Below are 24557 nucleotides of genomic sequence, written 5' to 3'. Positions count from 1 at the left end.
AAGATCTCAATCAGATATTAAATAAAATAACAGAAAACAATATACCAAAGAATCCAGAGATCTTTCTCCTAAGTAACATAAAAAACAAAGAATTTGGAATTGATTTGGAGGATGCACAAAAAAGATTTGTTAAGATAGCCCTAGTTGTAGCAAAAAAATGTATTATGTCAACCTGGAAATTGGAAGATAATTTGAAAATACAACAATGGTATATAGAAATGAATAAATGTATTCCATTAGAAAAAATAACATATAGTTTAAGAAATAATATTGAAATATTCGAACAAATATGGGAGCCTTACATTAAATACAATAGCGAAAACCTACCGGGGACAAACATTACCTAAGTTGATGGAAGGAGAAGGAAAGAAAAGAATGGACTCAGTAGAATTTCTGGTGTATTTTTGTTGAATGACAACATTGTCTGACTGGTTTAATGCAACCTAGATTGTATACCTAAAATGGATGAGGGGGGGGGGGGGGTGGGGGGGTGGCTTGGGAGGAGGGGGGGGGGGGAGAAAAAGTCACTGTATATGTGTGAAAAAGAAAAAGTGTATATCATGGCTAATGTGATTTAAGGTGTGAAAAAAAAATCTAACCCATCCCTATCTCTAACCAATATCCCTCTATTTTTCTTTCATCTATTTGCATAACGAATAGTCTTTTAAATGTCCCTATGCATCAGACTCCACCAACATCTATGGCAATGCATTCCAGGCACCTCACTCTGTGTAAAATAAAAACCTGCCTCTGACTACGCCCATAAACTTTCCTTCACTCACCTTAAACAGATGTCCTCTGGTATTTGCTATTGTCACCCTTACCTTTGGGAAAAGATGCTGGCTGTCCACCCTATGTATGCCTCTCATAATCCTGTAATCCTCCATGAAGTCACCTCTCACCCCAGTTCAGTCATTCTTGATATGTTCTCCGATCCAGGTAACCCCTCTGCGGCCCCTCAAAAACTTCCACATCCTTCCTGTAATATGGTGACCAGACCTGAATGCAATACTGCAAGTGTGATTTCACCACAGCTCTTGATCTCTTTCTCCTGACTAATGAAGGCCAGCACACCATACATCTTAACCACTATCAACTTGTGCAGCAACCTGGAGGAATCTGTGAATATGGACCTCAAGTTGCTGATATCGCAGAGCCAAATCCCAGCAAATTACCTAAATAGTTCATTAGAAATATTATGAGTTTATCAGCTCATCACGACGATATAAATTAAATTAACAATGGCTATTGTGTTTTTGATTTGACTAAATGAAGTAAATTATTTTCAGGATTTGTTCAGCATGAATGGCTTTTGGTATTCAGCCTGAAAGCAGAAGTTGAAGATGGGAGAAAATTCAGTGTCATTGCAGGGAGCTCCAGCATTGAGAGCCAGTAATAGATCATATTGATTTCTGAATCAGGAGTAGAGTTGTAGTTGATCTTGCAAGTATCCCATAAACTACCAACACAGCATTTGTCGACTTTCTTGTTTAACTTCATTTCCATGTGCCTACTGTTCTTGTCCTTTTACATGACATTAATCAGACTGTGTTTAAAAAAAATTATTGATCACATTTAGCAGAATATTTTCTCATATTTCAAAGTATTGCAAAAGAATTCAGGAAATTATCTATCTTGCTTTGAAACTTTATTGAACTGTCTTTGTAATGAGTGCAAAAGCTGATTTCCCATCTCATTTAACAATGCCCTTTGATTTGATTAATAACAGTAACAATGTTTGCAGATTTACCAGAGTACAATTAATTTAAAATATGATCTTTGATCGCTGCTGTTGAATTATCCCAAGCAAAGGTTCTACCACATCTTCAATATTTTTTAAAATTGGTTTTAACCATGTAGAAATTATAGGAATAACAGCATGATATTACATTTCATTTACATCTTTGCTTCAGTATATATATATTCCATGGTTTTCACCTTTTGTACGGATAATGGTTGGTATCATATGCATTGAAGAAAAAGATAATATAGAGGAGTCACGTGATGGAGTAGTGGTCGGTAGGGGAACTCCAGCCCTCTCCAGAAAAGTTAAAAAAAGGTAGAGAAAAAACAAAGGCATTAACACAGAAACCATAACAAATTGAAAGTGAAAGTGTTGAGAAAATGGCAGCAAAGAAAGAAAAATCAAAAACAACGGGAAGAAAAGAAGAAGGAAGGACGTTGGAGGAGGAAGGTGAAGGCCTTACCGGTCTGAGGAGGCCCGCCGTGGAGAGAGAAGCCCGCTCCCTGAGGTCAGTGGAAACCCCGAACTCAGGACTACAAAGATGGCTCACGGAGCCAAACAAAAGTGCACAACCGCGCATGAGCGAATTCTCGCGAGATGCGCAAGACAAAAATAACACTGACGGGAGGGGGGACCAGCTGAGGAGTAAATCTCCACAGCTGAAACAGACAAGTACAACACAACAGCAAGATTCTCAACAGGAAAACATAGAAAATAACGAGAACAAGAAGGAAGACAATAAAAATAGGAAATCAAAGAAACAACAGATGACCAACACAGAGGAAGAAGATCAACACCAAGACATTTTTAATAAAAATAAGAAGAACAAAAATACCCAACAAAATAAAACAAACAACCCAACAAGAAAACCAGAAGAGACAGAGGTAAAGGACACAGATCCTGGAGTGGACTCAGAAGAAGAGGAGGAAGAACACAGAGAAATGGAAGATGAAGGGAAGGGCAAGTACATGGATATATTTTTTTTAAAGAATATATGGAAACAGTAAAAGAATGGCAGTCACAAGAATTCAGTGAAATAAAAAGAAGAATAAAAAGTACAGAAGAAAATGTGAATAGATTAGAGATGATCATGACAGATATATGAAAAAGAGTGGACAAGGTGGAAGAACGAGAAACAGCCGTAGAAATGGAAGTAGATAAATGAAAAAAGAAATAAGAAGAATCTGATAAAAAAGTTAAAGAAACACAGGAGCTGTTAGCTCAGAAGATAGATATAATGGAAAATTATAATAGAAGAAACAATATAAAGATAGTGGGCCTTAAGGAAGATGAAGAAGGCAAAAATATGAAAGAATTTATAAAAGAATGGATCCCCAGTGTCCTAGGAAGACCAGAATTACAGGAAGAAATGGAAATAGAAAGGTCACACAGAACATTAGCCCCTAAACCACAACAAAAACCAAGATCCATTCTAGTAAAATTCCTAAGATATACAACAAGAGAAAATATATTGGAGAAGGCAATGAAAAAAATAAGAGAAGACAAAAAACCACTGGAATACAAGGGTCAAAATTTTTTTTTCTATCCAGATATAAGTTTTGAACTCCTGAAGAAGAGGAAGGAGTTCAATGCAGCAAAAACGACCCTATGGAAAAAAGGATATAAATTTATGCTAAAGTCCCCAGCGGTACTTAAAATAGTTATCCCGGGGCAGCAAAGCAAACTATTCTCGGATCTGGAAGAAGCACGAAAATTTGCAGAACAACTACAAAACAGACAGAGAAATGAAGAGATGTAACAAGAACAAAAATGACAACAAACTATATATATATATATATATATATATGTGTATATATATATATATATATGTGTGTATATATATATATACATATATATATATATGTGTATATATATACACATATATATATATTTTTATATATATATATATATATATATATGAAAATAGAGTATAAGTAAGAACTAAGAAAGGAAAGAAAGGGAAGAAAGGAAGTAAGGAGGGAATTAAGAGAGTGACCTATGTTATATATGAAGATTAAAATCTTTTCTGGGGGGGGCTGGGTGGGAAGAATAACAGTCACGCTTGACGCTTGCGAGCAGATTCGCAAATCCAAATGGAGAGAGGAGATGTGGTTGCTCAACAAGGGACAAAGGGCAACTCAGAAAGGGGAGGGACTATTGGGGTTAAAGGAATTTTAGATATGAGAATAGTGGAAATATTTTATGTTTTAGAAATGTTGTCTTATAATGTGTTCAAAAAAAGAAAGCAGAAATGGATAAGAAGGGAAGGTGGTGATGAGGAAACGGAAAGGAAATATAAACAAAGTATGAAATGATTATGTTGAACTATATGACTTTAAATATTAATGGAATACATAACCAAATCAAAAGGAAGAAACTGTTAAATTTACTGAAAAAAGAAAAAATTGATATAGCATTCGTACAAGAAACACATCTAACTGAAGTGGAACACAAGAAATTAAAGAGAGATTGGATAGGACATGTAACAGCAGCATCATATAATTCAAAAGCCAGAAGAATAGCTATATTAATCAATAAAAATGTACCAATCAAAATAGAAGAGGAAATAATAGATCCAGCAGGGAGATATGTAATGATAAAATGTCAGATATATTCAGAATTTTGGAATTTACTCAATGTATACTCACCTAATGAAGAAGATCAAAAATTTATGCAAGATATCTTTTTGAAGATAGCAGATACGCAAGGGAACATACTAATAGGAGGGGATTTTAACCTTAATTTGGACTCAAACATGGATAAAACTGGAAAAAAAAACTAACAGAAAGAACAAATGTAACCAAATTTATAATTAAATCGATGCAAGAAATGCAACTTTTGGATATATGGAGGAAACAACACCCAAAGGAAAAGGAATATTCATATTATTCGGGTAGACACAAAACTTACTCAAGGATAGACCTATTCCTGTTATCAGCCCACATTCAAGGGAGAGTTAGGAAAACGGAATATAAAGCTAGACTATTATCGGACCACTCACCCCTGTTATTGGCAATAGAACTAGAGGACATCCCACCAAGAATGTATAGATGGAGATTAAACTCCATGCTACTTAAAAGACAGGATTTTAGAGAATTCATTGAACGACAAATTAAAATGTACTTTGAAATAAATACGGAATCAGTGAAAGATAAGTTTATACTATGGGATGCAATGAAACCGTTCATCAGAGGGCAAAAATAAGTTATGTAACTAAGATGAAGAAGGACTACAATCGGGAAACAGAACAGTTGGAAAGGGAAATAACAAATATAGAAAAAGAATTAGCAATAAAGGAAGATACAACTAAAAGAAGAGAATTGGCAGATAAAAAAATAAAATATGAAACACTACAAACATATAAGGTGGAGAAGAACATAATGAAAGACAAAACAGAAATATTATGAGCTAGGAGAAAAAATGCACAAAATTCTAGCGTGGCAGCTTAAGACAGAACAAACTAAAAGAATGGTATTGGCATTAAGGAAAAAGGACAAACAAATTACATATAATCCAACGGAGATCAATGAAAACTTCAGGGAATTCTACGAGCAACTATATCAAACTGAAAACGAAGGGAAAGAAGACAAAATAGATGAATTTCTAACTAAAATTGAACTACTGAAATTACAAAAAGAGGAGCAAAATAAATTAATAAAACCATTTGAAATAGAAGAATTACAGGAGATATTAAAAAAACTACCAAACAATAAAACACCAGGAGAGGATGGATTCCCAATAGAATTCTATAAAACATTTAAAGATTTATTAATTCCTCCCTTCCTGGAAGTAATCAACCAGATTGATAAAACAAAACATACCAGATTCATGCAAAACAGCAATAATTACAATAATACCAAAGACAGGGAAAGATCCACTTGCACCAGCATCATTTAGACCAATATCTCTACTTAACACAGATTATAAGATAATAGCTAAACTATTAGCAAACAGATTGGCTGACTATGTACCAAAAATAGTAAATCTAGACCAAACTGGATTTATTAAAAAAAGACAAACAATGGACAATATCTGTAAATTTATTAACTTAATTCATGTAGTAGAAGGAAATAAAACTCCAACAGTAGCGGTTGCTTTAGACGCAGAGAAGGCCTTTGACAGAGTAGAATGGAATTATTTATTCAAAGTACTACAAAAATTCAGCCTACCAGAGAAATATATTAATTGGATTAAAGCATTATATAAGGGGCCATTGGCGAAAGTGACAGTAAATGGATATATATCAAAACAATTTAACTTAAGCAGATCAACAAGGCAGGGATGTCCACCATCTCCCTCACTGTTCGCGTTAGCTACAGAACCACTAGCAGAACTGATAAGAACAGAAAATAAAATAAGAGATATAAAAATAAAAGAAGGAATATAAAATCAGTCTATTTGCAGATGACGTTATAATATACTTAACAGAACCAGAAATATCAATAAAAGAATTACATAGGAAATTGAAGGAATATGGAGAAGTATCGAGGTACAAGATCAACGCAAATAAAAGTGAAGCAATGCCAATGAATAATGCGGATTTCACAAAGTTCAAGAAAGAATCACCATTTAGATGGCAAACACAAGCAATGTGATACCTAGGTATACAACTAAATAAAAATCTCACCCATCTATATAAACTAAGTTATCATTCATTAATGAAAAAAATTACAAGACGACTTAGAGCATTGGAAAGGCTTACCACTAACACTAAATTCTTCAAGGAGTTAAAGAAACTAATAAGGAAATTCTTATGGAAAGGGGGAAAACCGAGGATAGCACTAGATAAATTAACAGAATGGTACAAACAAGGAGGCTTACAACTACCAAACTTTAAGAATTATTATAGAGCTGCACAATTAAGATACCTATCAGATTTTTATCAAACAAGGGAAAAACCAGATTGGACCAGATTAGAACTAGATAAAATAGGGGAGAAGATACCTGAACATATACTATATAAATGGGATGAAAATTTGGTGCAACGTAGGAATTCATCGGTATTGCATCATCTACTCAACATTTGGAAGAAGATTCATGTAGAAAGGAATAAGACAAATTACCAACTACCAAAACTAATATTGACTCAAAATCAACTAATCCCATTCACAATAGATAACCTTTCCTTTCGAGAATGGGAGAGAAAAGGGATCAAAAGAATAGAAAATTGTTTTTCGGGAAATAAATTATTATCCTTTGAACAAATGAAGGATAAATATAATATAACTCACGATACAATGTTTGCATACCACCAACTGAAAACCTACTTGAAGGACAAATTGGGAAACAGTCTGAGGTTACCAGAAGGAAGCAATTTTGAATATGTGATTACAGACACAATGATAATTTAAAAATTTGTAACAAACATGTACATCAAACTGCAAGAAAAGGAGAACGAGGAAACAAACAGTAAACCTAAACAAAAATGGGAACAAGATCTAAACAAAGATAAAGAATGAAACATGGGAAAAGCTATGCTCCGGAACTATGAGAAATACAATAAACATGAGGTTACGCATGATACAATATAACTGGATACACAGGCTATACATCACACCTCGAAAGTTAAATAAATGGGACCCAACAGTATCAGACAGATGTTTTCGCTGTAAAAAGGAAACGGGAACAACAATTCATGCAATTTGGACATGTGAGAAAGTGGATAAATTTTGGGAAGATCTAAACCAGATATTAAATAAAATCACAAAAAGCAATATACCATAAAACCCAGAGATCTTCCTCCTAAGTAATACAAGAAATAAAGAATTTGGACTCGATTTGGATGGAGCACAAAAAAGATTTGTTATGATAGCCCTAGTTGTAGCAAAAAAATGTATTATGTCAACCTGGAAATTAGAAGACAACTTGAGAATACAACAATGGTACATAGAAATGAATAAATGTATTCCATTAGAAAAAAAATAACATATAATTTAAGAAATAACATCACAATATTCGAACAAATATGGGAGCAATACATGAAATAAAATAGAGAAATCCTACCATGGACTTCCACCACCTAAAATGACAGAAGGAGAAGATAACGAAAAGAACTGACTCAGTAAAATTTCTTGTTTATTTTTATTAAGTGACAACATTGTTTAACGGGTTTAATGTATCTTATAGATTGAACTTCAAATAAATGGGAAAGGGGGTGAGGGAGGGAGGGAAGGGAGGGGGGAAAAAGGGGGAGAAAATGACACTATATATTCAAGAAAAAAAAGTCTGTATGTATCTTGGTCAATATGGTTTATAGTGTGAAAAATAAAAAATTAAAACAGAATTGAACAGAATTAATTAGAACAGAAATTTACAGCCGAGCACAGAGCCTTCAGTCCACAGTTGTTGTGCTGATCTAATAACTTAATTTAAGAACTGCCTAGAATTTCCATACTACATTACCCTCCATTTTCTCAATTTAATTTAATTATCTAACAGTGTCTTAAAAGATCCTGTTGTACCTGCATCCACCACCATTGCAGGCAGCACGTTCCATGCACTCCCACTCTCTTTGTGAAAAGCTTACCTCTTACATCCTCCTTGCATTTATTCCCAAGCACTTTAAATGTTAGCCACTTCAGCCCTGGGAAAAGCATTTGGCCATGATTTGATCCACATTTTGCTGAGGCAGTCCCATGGGTTCAAGGATGACTCTGGTTTGGTGGATTCAATGTTGAAAATGCCTATTCTTTGATAGATGAGGGAGAAGAGAGCTGACGGGACAGGTGGATCCTCAGCACAATTCCTAGGTCAGACCACATTGGGAAAACTGTGCAGCCAAGTGCTGCCTTGAGGTTAAGGGCAATCATCCTCACCTCATCTCATAGTTGAACTTCGCTGTTTGCCAACATTTGGTCTGGAGATATAATGAGGTTGAGAGTTGAAAATTCCTGGCAGAACCAAAATTGGACTCCAGTGAGCAAACTACTAATGAGCAAGATGTTTTCTAGCACTGCCTACAATGCTTTCTATCAATTTATCAGTAATTCAAAGAATCCTAATGGGCTGTAAATGTGTTAAATGAAATTATGCATTTGCAGACATACGTAACTCATTTCCCAGTTGCTAAAAAGTATGGCAGTTGGGATCACTGCTGCATGGAAATTTTTTTTAACCATCTCTGAGATCTTCAACTTCAAATATTATTTTCCTCCTAGTTGGTGCACATGATGGTGAATGTTATCATTCATTCATATCCGCCTTCATGGCAAAGTGGTCACCAAGATATGAGAAGCTGTCCATGATGGTCAGCAGGAGCCAGTTGCTGGAGAATGTTTATTTTGTCAATATTAAGTAAGTGGACTCGATGCTGTCGACCTCTGCCATCTCGAGTACTTCGACGTTAGGGATGAAAGCGCTCCAATGAATGTTGAGGATGGAGCGGAGACAATGCTGGTGGAAGCGTTCTAGGAGCCGTAGGTGATGCTGGTAGTCCACGCTGCTGAAGATCCAGCTGCGCTGGGTGGGTCACGTCTCCAGAATGGAGGACCATCGCCTTCCCAAGATCGTGTTATATGGCGAGCTCTCCACTGGCCACCGTGACAGAGGTGCACCAAAGAAAAGGTACAAGGACTGCCTAAAGAAATCTCTTGGTGCCTGCCACATTGACCACCGCCAGTGGGCTGATATCGCCTCAAACCATGCATCTTGGCGCTTCACAGTTTGGCGGGCAGCAACCTCCTTTGAAGAAGACCACAGAGCCCACCTCACTGACAAAAGGCAAAGGAGGAAAAACCCAACACCCAACCCCAACCAACCAATTTTCCCCTGCAACCGTGTCTGCCTGTCCTGCATTGGATTTGTCAGCCACAAACGAGCCTGCAGCTGACGTGGACATTTACCCCCTCCATAAATCTTCATCCGCGAAGCCAAGCCAAAGAAAAGATTAAGTAAGTGGTTTATTTTCTCATATACTTCAGGAAATTAGTTTATGAAGACTTGGTGCTCAGCTTCAAAGTGATTCAGTTTTTATTTGTCCTGAACAATATGCCATAGTCCATTTAGGAGCTCATTGGAGGCGAGAGGAGCTCACACCCATACTACATCAATACTGTTGAGTTAGAGATGATAGACAGCTTTAAACTCAAGAGGGTAACCATCTCCAGTGACTTGTCCTGGTTCACCCACATCAAAGCCTGTGGAAATTTACATGTCAACTGCATCCTTTAACAAGTTCGACAGGGGCACCATTGAAAGTATCCCAACAGGGTACATCAAATGCATGGGATAGAAATTGCTTCACACAAGACAGCAAGAAGCTGCAGAGGGTTGCAAATGTGGCTTAGGGTATCACTCGTACCCCCCCCCCACCCCCGCTCCTCCATCAACTCCCTCAAAACCTCCTACTGCCTTGGAAAAGCTTCCAAATCAGGACTTATCCCATACCAGCCACACTCTCTTCACCCCACTCCCGTCAGGAAGAAGATTCACAAATATGAATTTGCTTCCCACCAGATTCAAGGACCATTTCTTTCCAGCCATTATCAAATTTATAAATGATACGTAAAATTCTAAAATGATGTTGCCTTTGCTAATTATCAACTCATCTCCATACCTCTGGACTTCTTAACTGTTGTACAATGGATGAGATGTCTTACCAAACCAACTCTCTCACTGCACCTTTGGTGCATGTGACAATAAAACTGGACTTTGAATGTCAAGATTGTTGTGGAAGAATGAACAGTGGGGGCTATAAATAGTAAAAAGGGAAGTGGATTGTGCTAATGTGGTAACTGGAAACTGAAGGCAGTTCAAAAGTAGAGGCATAGAATACAGCAGTGATAACATCCAAGTTTCAGGAACGTCATTAATTATGTTATAGCATACTCCCTTTGCTGCAATATGAAATTTGAATTATTGTAAGTTAACAAATGCACCCATTGTTGTAACAGAAACTTAGACTCATTGTTAACCAAATTAAATTTGTGGACAATTAAGTATCCTATTCTGTAATCAACCTTCATCTTGCCAGTAACTAGATATATGCAACTCCCATTCTGTAATCACACAATAAAACAAAGTTAATCAAGTTTCTGTAATAGTCTTCACTGAGAGTTTAAAACCTGCACCAAAATCATGCCCAGGAGATCAACTTTGACTGGTCTCCAGTGCATATCCATTTCAATAAATCAGCCGCAAGCTCTACTCCTACAAAGACGCAGGTATAAGGGCAAGGAGAGAGTGAAAAGTGTGCATGGTGTCACGACTTTACACATGAGCAATCTGCACTGAGATGGATTCTTTGGTTAACATCAGGGCCTGTATGCCATGATGAAGAAGACACATTGTGGAGATGAATTTCTGCAGTCGGCTAAATTTGAGAGATGTTCCACAATTTCCCTCCAACGACGTGAATGGGCTTTTGATGACCAAACCGCAGTGATGAACCCAAGCACATCATGAATATCAGTGGATTGCTGGACTCCAGCACTCTTTTCATTACCGTCTGTTCTTTTAAGTCTTTGCTGTGGCCAGTTGTCTCCAAGTGATGGTGACAGTAATGGAATGGTATGCATCTGTATTGCGTGCTTACAAAAAGTAGTGTTCTAGTAAAAAAGCAATTATTCAAGGGGTAATAATAAACTTGTATCAGGTAATCTCATCACAGTGGTTTAGAAAGAGGGCTAGTGACATGCTGCCAAGATAAAAACTTCTCTCTCAAAATCGATAAGGTGAAGATGATGATCGTTGACTGCAGGAGAGGAGAAAGAGTTCACATCCCTGTTCTCATCAGTGCTGCTGAAGTGGAAAAAGTAGATACATTCGAATTCTTTGGAGTAAACATTTTCCGTGACTGAACCGAGGACAACCACATCGAGGCGATTATCAAGAAAGTGTGATGACACGCCTACTTTCTTAGAATACTAGGAAAATTCAGCATGTTCCCCACACCCTTCAACAAATTATACAAGTGCAACATTGAGATGCATCATAGCATGGTTCAGAAGCTGCTCTGCTCAAGATTGAAAGAAGCTGCACAAGGTAGTGAATTCAGCTCAGAACATTTTGCAAACATCCCTCCCTTCCATGGACTCCATCTACATATCCTGCTGTCTAGCTAGGTAGCCACCATACTGAAAGACCCATCACAAACCGGACACATTGCCTTCTCCCTTTACTCATTGGGGAGAAAGCTCAAGAGTGTGAAATCGCATACCAACAGGCTAAAAGGCAGTTTCTTCCCCTCAGCCATCAGGTTCCTGAACAAATCCTCCAACAGTAGTCTCATGTTGCCCTTGGTTTGTAAAAATTATTTTTTTTAATCCAGTGCAAAATCTATAATGTCAATTGTTTTTAACTTAATACTGCTGTGTAATTGTTCAAATTAACCTGTGAGACAGTTTGAAGAAGACTCTTCTTACTGAACTAGGTATAATTTAATAAATAAACATCAACTTAAAGAGCTTTGATCTGATGCTATTGTTTCATTCTCTTCCTCCAAAACTCAATTTCAATGTAACATGTGAAATTCATTATAAAAAATATTGATGGCCCTTTCTATCAGAAATTTAACAATGTTAGTATTGTGACAGAATATGTTGTGTTTTATATTGTATTTAGATGTTTTTGGGAGATAAATTGTGGCAGGTTTTAGTATAGGTCACATACAAACACTTCAAAACAGATCTCATTTGAAAAGCAACAGATGAAAGAACTCGGAGGTGTGGAGCCACAGTCTGTCTGAATGGAGGTTGCTGTTCTAAGAGGGTCATGTGGTTTTGCAAGCAGAGAGAGTAAAACAGGCTTTTTTGAGAGAGAGAAAGAAAGAGAGAATTCAGTTCAGCAGCAGCAGCTGGGACTGGAACAGGACAAGCTGGAAAGCTTGTGGAAAAAAAAACAATTTTCAAAGACAGGTTGTGAGTGCTTAGATCAGCCTGGTCAAAGCCCTTGTGGTCCATTCAAGAGGAGAGGACTGACTACCTAATGTTTCACTTGAAATAGGAGAAACAAAAAGGGACTCTGTGGTGACCTGAAATAAAGAGGTTATCATCTGGGAACCCTTGATGGGGCAAGTTTATTTGGCAAGACACTGACGTGGCTGATTAGAGGGGATCAGTTTGATTCCAGGAACATCAAATCTCTCTCTAAAAACCAACGTAACCATTCAAGCACCAAAGCCTGGTGAACTTTATAAATGTTAAATTCTGTGCATAGTATAAGAATTGCCTGCAACCAGTGAACTTGGATGAATGAGAAATTAGCTTGAACTGTGAACCATAGAACTTTTCTGAACTTGCACACACATTACATACACATGCGCTTAGAATTAGAAGGGGGTTAAATTAGGTTAAGTAAGTTAATAGTGGTAAGTTATAGTTTGATCCTGTTTTCATGTTTAAAGATAATTCAATGCAACTTTTGTTGAAGTAATCATTTGTCTTGGTGAATATCTATTGCTGCTGGGTTTTGGGGTCCTATGGGCTTGTAACAGTATGAATCTATTTGGCACTAACAAACAGAAGAACCTGTTATGAGACAATTTCTAACAAGATTGCCTCCATGAGTTGGCCTGTGAGTTATTTATTTTCTCTTCCAATCAAAACAGTATTTCTCTAATGCATCATGGTCCAAAAAAAAACACACCAGAAGTGAAACCAACATCAATACACAAAAGTGCTGGAGAAACTCAGCAGGTCATGCAGAGTTCACATGAAGGAAAGATAAATCTTTGCTTCCTATGAATGCTGCATGGTCTGTTGAGTTTTTCCAGCACTTTTGTGTATTAAAATACAATCACAGTGTTTGCAGACTTTGTTGTTTAACATCAATACAGAGAGTTTTTCGTCTTTCAAGGAAAAGACATTGTTTCTGTTTTCTTTCTTAGAAATTGGCAAATTATTTTCTCTGTAATGGAAATAGAATTCAGCTTTTGAAAGTTCACCTTATCAAATGAGCTGAGGGTAACTTCTACTGCAAATGCAAAAAAAAATGAATAGTAAAAAATAAACCATTCATGCCTTTTATAATATAGACAAGTGCATACCTCAGGTATGGGTTCCATCCATGTGTTATTTTAGTTTTTAGTTAAGGAGACTGTTAACAAAATCACAAGGAATCACAACAATGAAGTCTGATCAAAGTGGAATGTTCCCTTTCAATGTCTTGAATGCTTTTAGCTCAGTTGGCAAAGAAAAAGGCTTTGCTTCAGATAAAATAGTGGCCAGAATTCCACCAAGTGCATGAAGCACCATGAAAAAAAATTCCTCCCACTTTCGATAACTGGGGTGGGGAAGGGAAGCCATGGAATAGTGATATTTGCATGGGGGCATTACATAGGGGATGATAGTCACTTTTTCATTGCCTTTTAAAAAGAGTTTGTCATCTGCTCACATACGATTGCCACAGTGTTAACTCTTTTTTTTTAATTTTAGAGAGAAATCACAGTAACGGTTCCTTTCGGCCCACAAGCCCGCACTGCCCAAATACACCCAACTAACCTACTAACCTCATATTTCTTTGGAACGTGGGAGGAAACTACAGCACCCAGAGGCAGCCAACATAGACAAGGGTAGAATGTATAAACTACTTGTGACCAGCCTATGGCAGGAGTCAAGGCGGAAGTCATAGGGGGTGTCAATCACCCTTCGGGATACAAGCCTGCGGCGGCCTCCCGAAGTCTCACTCAGAGTTACTGCAGCTACAGCCAGCCTGGCTCTGTGGAAGTCTCTGTGGATTAAAGCCTGCTTTACCTTGTGTGTGTCTGATTCTGGCTAACAGCGCACCACACTATTTACAGATAGCACCAGATTTGAACCCGGGTCCATGTAGTTGCGCTAACCGCTACACGAACCGTGTAATTAAGAATCACTAAGAATTGCATACAACACATGTGGATGAAAGTCTGATATTAACCATCGTTACTTCAAGAAACAAGGAAGAGCTTAGTGTGATAAAGCATTCGCGAACCTTACCGAACTAGGACTTTTGGCACTTTTCTCCTTTTCTTTGGCTTGTTTTGCTCCTTCCCATTTCTCAGCATTCACATCTGCTTCATTCCATTCAGGCCAGAGAGGATATCGACCCTTCCTTGTTTCAGTAATTCCTCCTGTAACTCCACAGCTCAGAATAAATGAAGTAACACTGAAGAGAAAAATGAGGTGACAAAGAGGAGATGTACTTGTGGATGATGCTGAACTCCATAGAATCTCAAGCAAATACAATAAGGTGTAAACATTTCAGATTTAAACATCGATTGAATTTTTAAGATTCTTTAAAAAGTGAATTAAAATAACATTCCTCAAAAAAATGTGCTTGCTGTTGAGAAACACTGTAAACATAAAAGAGATTATTTGAACAATAGTCTTTGAGTGGGAAAAAACCATTAAATAAAGCAGTCATCACATTCTCCTGCTTTTTCCCAATAGTTCTGCAACCTTTTCTTCATGTATCTATCAATACCCTTTGAAGTCCTGCAGACTCAAAATTCTCATATTTGCAAGAGAACCAGAGTTACTCACATAAAACTATCACTTCTTTTTATGCTTTAGCCACTTGTGAATTTCCCTTAATTAATTCATCTGAACCCTTGATGAATTTATTCATCTCTGTAAATCTTTAACTTGTCTTTGTTATTCTCACAGTGTACTCACTAAGGTCCTCAATCTAATTGTGTTACTGTAATTTGATACCATCTCCAAACTCTTCAATGTTTTATTCAAAATACACTTTACACAAAATTTTAAATTTGGAAGCTAATTACAGGCAAGTTAGAATACAGCAGTTGAAAGGGTCATCTCTGTAATCTGTATCAAACTGTTAATTATCTGAAAATATTAAGAATTATCATCAGGTCAACCAGTATTTGTTAAAAAAAATATTCATATTGGAGAACAATGGCATTCCATCAACGATCAGAGAACCTAATAGATCTGCTAAATATTATCTGATTTTTTTTGCAGACTTCCAACAGCTGCAATATTTTGCTTTTGATCCAACAGAATTTATCGTGTCCCTTTAATTTTAGTCTTGCACCCATTCCCCACTGAACGTTTTTGCTAGCCAAGGATAGCTACCTGGACTCCCGCTTTTGCAGTTTCCTCCCTAAGTTTCTACATATCTGTCTCTTTCTTTCAGACACTTAAAACTGCCATAATTGACTGAGCATTTAGGTAAACTGTCATTTCCAATTTTTGTCTGATGACACTGTGCAAAGTGAATGTACCATAAGAGAAGTTTATAAATGCAAATAGTTTGAATAGCTAAGAGTTGACCATCAAAACTAAATAAAAATCTGCCAGTTAAAATCTTCTGCAGTTTTTGACACTCACATCACAAAGGAATGATGTTCACTGTAATTTCAGCCTTGGAAAACACAAAAGTACTGGAGAAATTCAGCAGGTAACGCAGCATCCACAGGAAATAAAAGGAAATCAGTACTTTGAGCTTGAGCCTTCATGAGGACCAGGCTTGAAATTTTAGTTTTCTTTTAATTCCAAGAGATGCTACATTGCTTGCTGAGTTTCTCCAGGACTTCTGTGTATTGCACTCGACCCCTGTATTTGCATATTTTCTTGTTTAACTCCACTTGGAATATCTTACCCCTTGATTGTACAATTTCTTCAAGCATATCAATATCTTCTCTCACTTGTAATACAAATGACATCAACCTGGATACAGCTCAAAGTACAAGAATAAATTTTCACAGTAATTCAACAATTATTCCAAATAAAGCACAGGGATAGCTGGTTGAATCAGATACCGATCACTGCTTGAGCTGGTGACAATGCCCCAGTGATACTTGGGACATGCTGTCATTTAAAGGAAGCAGAAGAACCAAAACCTACTCTTATTTCCTACAAATATGTGAACTAACTCAATTATTTACTCATGCATACACCAATTATCTTTATCACCTCCTCCCACATACATCCTCCCAGCCATCTGTATTTATTCAGTCAGATGATACAGTTGTCAGGGAAATATGTGACCGTCTCTCATGGCACACAAGTGCTGTGTAATCCTGGGTCATAATTGTGGCTGAATTGGGTCATCTCCTTGTTCTGAAATGAATTTCTTGCTAAGAATCAAATATGTACATTTAAAACAAAACTTTTTTAAAAATTGTCTAACATGTAGAGTCATAGAGACAGACAACATGGAAAAAGTCCCTTCAGCCAAACTTGCCCACACCGACCAAAATGTCCCAAGAGCCTACTTTTGTCCTGTAATCCCCTTAATCTATCCTATCCATGCAGTACCTGCCTATCTACTTCCTATACACCCACCACTCTCTGTGCAAAAAGGTTATCCCACAGGTTCCTATTTAATCTTTCCCCCCACCTCCCCTCACCTTAAACCTATGCCCTCTGGTTTCTGATTTTCCTACTAAGGACAAAAAACTCTCGACAATGAAACACGAAAGTCTGCAGGTGCTGTAATTGTAGTAAAAACACAGAAATGCTGGAGGAACCCAGTAGGTCTTGCAGGTTCCATAGGAGGTAAAGATATATAACTGACATTTCAAGCCTGAGCCCTTTGTAGCGCTATCGATCAGCTACATTAGACAGAGAGTTGTGATTAATAGATTTAATCACCTTAAGAGATCAACACATTTCACATGTGGCTGGCCCGATTCCATAGCAGGTACTCAGGGAGGAGTTTGGGCAAAACAGACTTTATAGAGGTTTCCGGGAGGGAGGAGTCACAGGTTCAGGGGGCAGACCAGCTCATACAATCCATATAGTACAAATTATACAGTGGTTGCTCCACACCCTTCTTTAAAGTACCTTTCAGAAAGCAACTTTAAAGAGGGAGCAGAGTGGGAACTCGGCCACTGGGACTGTTGCAGAGAGAGAAATGAAGGATTTGGAGACTAAGAGAGTGTCAGGACAAGGTTTTGGGTAAACAATTAAAAAGGGAGCAGAGGACAATTTACCGTATATTTCAGTGTATAAATCAACCTTCAGATAAGTCAGGTCCAAATTTTCAGCCTCATTTTCATGGTTTTATCATGTAACGGGCTTTCAAGTCAACCCTGACTCTACATCTCATTGCCTGATGGTGGTGGCTTCATGGAGCCTCCAGCAAAAAGAAGAAAGTATGAAATGAGTTTCAAGTTAAAAATAATAGAAATGGGTAAGAAATCCAGCAACTGTTGCTGCTGCAAGAAGATGTGAGTTATATGAGAAGTTGGTAATAGATTGGAGAAAGAAAGAAAGAAAGATCCTTTAAGAAAAATCCCCAGGAGGCAATGTTGATGAGAAGAGGACTCCTTTGTTGGCCAGAGTTGGAAAATCACGTCGCAGAATGAGTTTGTGAAGAGAGGGAAGTGACATAGTCACTTGAAATTAAATAGGAGCATTTGCACTACAGTGGGCAAAGTTGCACCCAGAATAAAGTCTTTGAAGCTACAGAAGGCTGGTGCAACCATTTCATGAACAGGAAAAATCTGGTATTATGATAAAAAAACAAAAATTCCTCAGAAACTACCAAAAGATCTTGATCATAAAGTTGCAAGTTTTCACCAGTTTATTCAACGTAACTGACAGAAACACAAGTTTACATTGGCAAATATTGGAAACGTAGATGAAACCTCCATGAATTTTGACATGATAGGCAATAGACAGTGAAATGTAAAGGTGTGAAAACTGTGCAAACCAGAAGTACAGGCCACAAAAAGACCAGGGTTATCTTGCTGTTATCATGCATGGACAACAAGGCCAAGTTCAGACCCCTGGTCATCTTCAAGTGCAAACTTAATCCTAAAATTCCCAGCAGGTATTTTTGTACATTTTCATGAAAAAGGATGGATGGATGAAAATGGTGTAAAACTATGGATAGACAATGTGTGGAACAGGCAGCCAGATGGTTTATGCAAGGAACGGAGTTTGCAGGTCTGGATATGTTTCGTAGCCACTTAACTGAGAACAGTTAAGTAGATTAGCACTAAATAATACTTACATGGCAGTTATCCCAGGTGGTTTGACATCTATATTGCAATCTCTAGATGTCTGTCTGAATAAGCCATTCTAAGACCATGTGTACCAAGAATGGAATACTTGGATAATGAATGCAGAAAAATTGTTCACAAAAGATGGGGCAATGCATGCTGCATCGCTTGATGTGCTGTGTGACTTTATCCTCAAAGCACGAGATAAAGTGAAAGTAGAGACTGTAATAAAATAGTTTAAAAAGTGCAGTATCTCTTGTGCAATGGATGGCACAGAAGATGATTTATTGTGGGACACTGACAACAAAGCTGAAGCCACCTCATTAAAAAGATTATTTGTTTTATTCTTTTAGACATGATTCTTATTCGAGAATAGATATTGTATGTTTTTGCAGCACAGTACAATTAGAAGGAAGAGTAACCCAGGCGCAATATAAAGCTAAAATAATTTCTGATCATTCACCTCTTTTGATGTCTTGTATAACTCCAGAAAAAACAGAGAATGCTATATGGAGATTTAATACATCATCATTAAAAAGAGTAGATTTCTGTAACTATACAAGAGAAATTCAAGAATTTTTTTTACAAATTAATTCTAAATCACTTGGAGGGAGTGGGCAGAACCAGTGCTAACACCTCCTGTCTTGTGTCAGCTAGACACTGCAGCCTCCTATCTACTGGCAACTAGCCGCTACAGCCACGAGGCAGAGTGACTCAGCAGCACCCGTACGTCTACTGAGAAGCCCTGGCATATTCAACGTAGCTATGTCATGAGGTTGTTAGCACTTCAGATGTCATGATGCCAGGTCACATGTTGTGTGTCCATATTAAGCCTGATAACACTGTAATAAACATTCTTCTCTTTGCTGGCTGATAACTTCAGGTGTGGTCTCATTATTTCAACATGAGGGCGTATGAGCTCAAACATCATCTGCCACATTGGTGACCTCGACCCTACAACAGACACGTTCAAAAGCAACGTGCCAATTAGCCAGCCATAAATAATGGACACACTCAACAGCCAAGCTCAAATTAATTTTCTACAGCAACACGCCAACGAGTCAGCAATAAATTACGGACATGCTTGACAGACACTCTGCAAGCCCAAACTCAAATCATTTGCAGCAGCAAGCAGCTTGCTTGCAGTAATGCTCCGATGAGCGAGGAACAAATGATAGACTACCTGACCCGGCTGAACCTACTTTCGCACTGCTCTAGTCAACTATAGCTATGAATTACTGTAAATTAATCAGTGTCACCTCACAGGAGGCCAGTTGCTCTTCCCTTCACGGTTGACTGAATGAACAGCAAGGGGCATCGTAGAATGTAATCGTTTGGACATTTGAAAGACTGTTTTACACTTTGGTGACTCGGAGTAGGCCAAGCTGTTGTCCTGTGTATCTCGTGAACTGTGTGACAAGTCTGGCCACAAGTTACAAGGACGGGAATGCTTATCAGCAAGATTTTAAACTGTCTGCAGGTATCAAAAGGCTGCATGTTTTTGCTCAACACAGCATAGCATTAGAGCCTCAGTTTCTTCAAAATGTTACCGCACCCTATTACGCTAAAGTGGTCATTTATCAGTAAGTTGTCTGCAGCTGGCAGCATAGACATTTAAAACTTGCCTGTTCGAACTTCAGGAGGTTTGCATCTCAGCAGCTGTGACTGGAGGGAATATCCCCCATATTTCACCAGCTTCCCTCAAAGACCACTCGACCCGGGAACAACCAGCAACCCCTCCTCAAGAGAAGAAGCATGCGATCTGGGGGACAACCACTTACTCTCCCGTGGCAAGATCATGCAACCCGGGGGTAGCTAGCCAACCAAGATGGAAGATTCTATGACCCAGGTATTAACCTGTGACTGAACCAGCCGTCTGTCAATGATGCCACTGAGATCTTTTCCTGCCGACAAGGCAGATTATAATAGGTTTTCAGTTACTTGCTCAGTGCAACATTGCCTGTCGTTGATGTTACTGTGACCTTTTCCTGCTGACCAGGCAGACAGTACAAGTTTTTAAGTCCCGGCACAGCACCCCTCAGTGCAACATTGCCTGTCGTTGATGCTACTGATGTCTTTTCCTGCCAACCAGGCAGACAGGACAGGTTTTTCAGTTCCAACGCAGCACTGCTCAAGCAAAGGACAGCTTAATGGCCTGGCGGCCAGCCAGCAGACTTCCAGCAGCAATGGACAGTCGCTCTGCAAAGCACCACCTATCGGCTCCTGCATGTCATTGCAGACTTTAGCTGCTACTTGACTTTCTACAGTTAATACTTTTCTACCAGACTTTGAGATTAGCACTGTTATCTCTCACAATTATCAACAACCTGCTTACAGTATGAACTTTCAGTTTTGGTAATGCATCTCAAATATTTGATTCTGTTCTGGATTTCTCATATCCCTTATCTGTAATCAACTCTGACTTTTTGTAACTTTCAGTGATTACCTTTTACAAACGTTAAGTGTCTCACATGATTCCGACTGTATTTATTAGTGTAATCAATAATTGTTTGTGGCCTTCAACTTCATTGAGCCCTGTTAGGATGTACGGTACATATCACTTCCTCACCCAGCAGCCTTCATACATAATGCTCCGGTACTGCGCCACAAATGGCAAGTTGGTTATTGCTCTCTCTGCTTGGTTCTCTGGTGGAATGTCTGCACTTATTTGGAACCGCTGAGCCAGTTGGTTGCTTACTGCTGGTTCTGGGGGAGCTGTGTTATGGTACGCTTGGAGGGAGTGAGCAGAACCAGCACTAACAGCTCCCGACTTGTGACAGCTAGACACAACAGCTCCTATCTACTGCCAACTAGCCACGAGGCATAGTGATTCAGCAGCATCCGCAGGTCTATTGAGAAGCCATGGCCTTCTCAACATAGCTATGTCATGATGCTAGGTCACAAGTTTTACATCTACATAAAGCCTGATAACACTAATAAATGCTCTTCTCTTCGCTGGCTGACAACTTCAGGTGTGGTCTCGTTATTTCAACATGATGGCATATGAGCACTAACAACATCTGCCACAAATTCATATTATGGGAAGCTTTAAAAGCTTATTTAAGAGGTCAAATAATACATTATTCAGCAAAAATTAAAAAGGAATATGTTATGGAATTAGATAATTTGGAAAAGGAGATTGACACTTTAGAAAGATTTACAAAAAATGTATGAGAAAAAATGAAGAACTTATTTTAGAAGTTATTACAATTCAATACAAACATATAAAATGGAAAAATTAATTGAAAAATCTAAATAGAAATATTATGAACTGGAGGAAAGATTTCAAAGTTTTAGCGTGGCAATTAAAGACAAAACAAACTTCAAGAACTATAAATGCTATTAAAAAGAATTAAAAAAAGATAACATATAAACCCCAAGAAATAAATGATTCTTTTAAGGATTTTTATTTAAATTTATATACATCTCAAATTGATAAAAATGAATCTAAAATTGTCAATTTAATTTTAGACAAAAATTTGTTTAGATTAAATAGTCAGAGTAGAAAAGATTTAGATGCATCATTTATTATAAGAGAGGTTATTAATGCTCTTCATTCATTAACAAGTGGAAAATCACTGGGGGAGGGTGGTTTTCCACCAGAATTTCATAAGATTTATTGATATCTCCCTAGATGGAGGTATTAAAACAAATAACGGAATCCCATTCTCTACCAGAAACCTTTTCAAATGCGATAATAACTATAGTACATTAGAAGAGATTTATTGAAAACAGAATCATATAGACCAATTTCATTGCTGAAAATAATGACAAAATTTTTAAGCAATTAGAATGGCAAGATACTTTCCAGATTTAATACATCCAGATCAATCTGCTTTTAAGAAACCCCCAACATTCAGCAGATAATATTGTTAGATTGATTATTTCAATAAATGTATCTCAAAAGAAAGAGGAATTGGCATTAGTATTAACCTTAGATGTGGAAAAAGCTTTTGATAGATTAGAATTGAATTATTTATTTAAAGTTTTGGATATATATTCATTGACTGGATTAAAACTTTATATAAAGAGCCTTCTCCTAAGGTGGTAACTAATGGAAAAATTTCTTTAACAAGCATTGACTAGATCAATGAGACAGGATGTCCCCTATCTCCTTTCTTGTTTATTTTAGCAACTGAACCTTAATTAGACAAGATATTAATATAGTAGATATTAATTTTATGTTCTTCTTTTCCAATTTTAATTTATTTTCAGATGATGTATTAATTTGTATGACACATCTAATAAACCCTTTAAGACATTTATTGGTAAGATTGAAAGAATATGGCAAAATATATGGATATGTGATTAATTCCGATAAAAGTGAAATTATATCTTTGACAAATGGAGATTATAATAAATGTAAAGATGTTACACAATTTAAATGGTCAGATGGTGTAATTAAATATTTAGGAATAAAGATAGATATAAATAATGTGCATAAATTAAATTATTTATCTCTACTAAGTAAAATAAAAAATGATTTAGAAAGATGGAAAGATTTACCTGTTACTTTAATAGGATGAGTAAATTGTATTAAAATGAATATTTTCCCAAGAATTCAATATCTTTTTCAATCAATTCCATATGGGATTCCTCAAAATTGTTTTAAAGATTTAAATTTGATTGTTAGGGAATTTTTATGGAAAGGGAAGTTGGCTCAAGTTTTTATGGAAAAGTTAACATGGAAATATGAATTCGGAGGTGTACAATTATCTAATTTTCAAAATTACTATAAGGTAGATCAATTGAAATTTATTAATGGAATGTTTGATTCAGAAAAATCATTAGCTTGGATTAGAATAGAATTACATAATATAGGAGAAGATTCAAAGGAAGAGGTTATTTATAAATGGAATATTAAATTATTAATGGGAGCTAAAGGTTCTTTTTTTTAAAAACATCTAGAAATTTGGAATAAAGTTGATTATGAAATAGAAGGCTTAATTTCTTGTAAAATGCTTTTATGTCAAAATAAACATTCCATTTTCTATGAACAATCAACTTTCAAAAATTTGCTTTCAAAAAGAGATTAAAATAGCAGGTGATTGCTTTGAAGTTAGCAAGTTTATTACTTTTCAAAGAATGAAAGAGAAGTTTAATATACCAAATAATACACTTTTTACTCATAATCAAGTAAGAGCTTTTTTAATTAAAAAATAGGTCATAATTTAACCTTATGTAGACAGTTTGGTGGCCACAACTGGGGTCAGATGAAGATTGGATATGTCAGAAATTAAATCTGATTATAAATACAAGAAGTCCTTTTGATCAGGAAGAGTCAGATTATGCAGCGTGTTGGATCCAGGTGACCAAGTTGTTTAAGGTTGCCACGAAAAATGAGGAGGCAGACATACCTCCCTGGGATCCTTTGAAGCACCTGCCCCTGCCGTATGACAGTCAGAGGGGAGGGGAGGATCACCAGGATGCTGGAGATATCCCTCCCGAGGATCACCAACAGGTGAGGGAGCCTGATGGAGGGGTAGAGGCCTGTGCTCCGGAGCTGGAGGAGGCAAGACAGAAGAGCTTGGACAGGCAGGAGAAACATGAGAAAAAGAGAAGGGGCGAAGTGGAGATATTACAGGACAATATAAAATATTTTTCATTAGAGAGAAAGGAACAACAAAAACCCCTAGCCAACCTACAAATGTTCCCTTTGAGGGAGGTTCCGATAGGAGAAGGGGCGTTGGGATTTGTTAATGTTCCGCTCACTAGTGCAGAAGTAAGAAATTTTAAGGAGATGAAAAGTCTCTTGGAAGACCCTCTCGGCTTGGCCAAACAGTTCAATCAATTTCTGGGACCTAACATTCACACCTGGGGTGAAATGCAGTCGATATCAGGGACTTTATTCACTGGAGAAGAAAGGCAAATGGTACAGCAGGCAGGAATGAGGATTTGGGAAAGAGAGGATCCCCCTGGAGACCA

General features: G+C 37.3%; 1 protein-coding gene across 7 annotated transcripts in view; it reads right to left on the bottom strand.

Moving 5' to 3' along the window:
• Positions 1-24557, bottom strand: part of adgb (androglobin) — a 308223-nt gene that overhangs the window by 270677 nt on the left and 12989 nt on the right. For all 7 annotated transcript variants that reach the window (XM_069932245.1, XM_069932246.1, XM_069932240.1 and 4 more), the window contains exon 3: positions 14656-14824. In XM_069932245.1, coding sequence (XP_069788346.1) covers positions 14656-14824 — 169 coding nt within the window. The remainder of the gene's footprint in view (positions 1-14655; positions 14825-24557) is intronic.

Source organism: Narcine bancroftii, chromosome 4 (genome assembly GCF_036971445.1).
Source record: "Narcine bancroftii isolate sNarBan1 chromosome 4, sNarBan1.hap1, whole genome shotgun sequence".
NCBI classification, from domain to species: Eukaryota; Metazoa; Chordata; class Chondrichthyes; order Torpediniformes; family Narcinidae; genus Narcine; species Narcine bancroftii.
The sequence above is the reverse complement of the archived record's forward strand: the minus strand, read 5'-3'. Positions and strand labels throughout refer to the sequence as shown.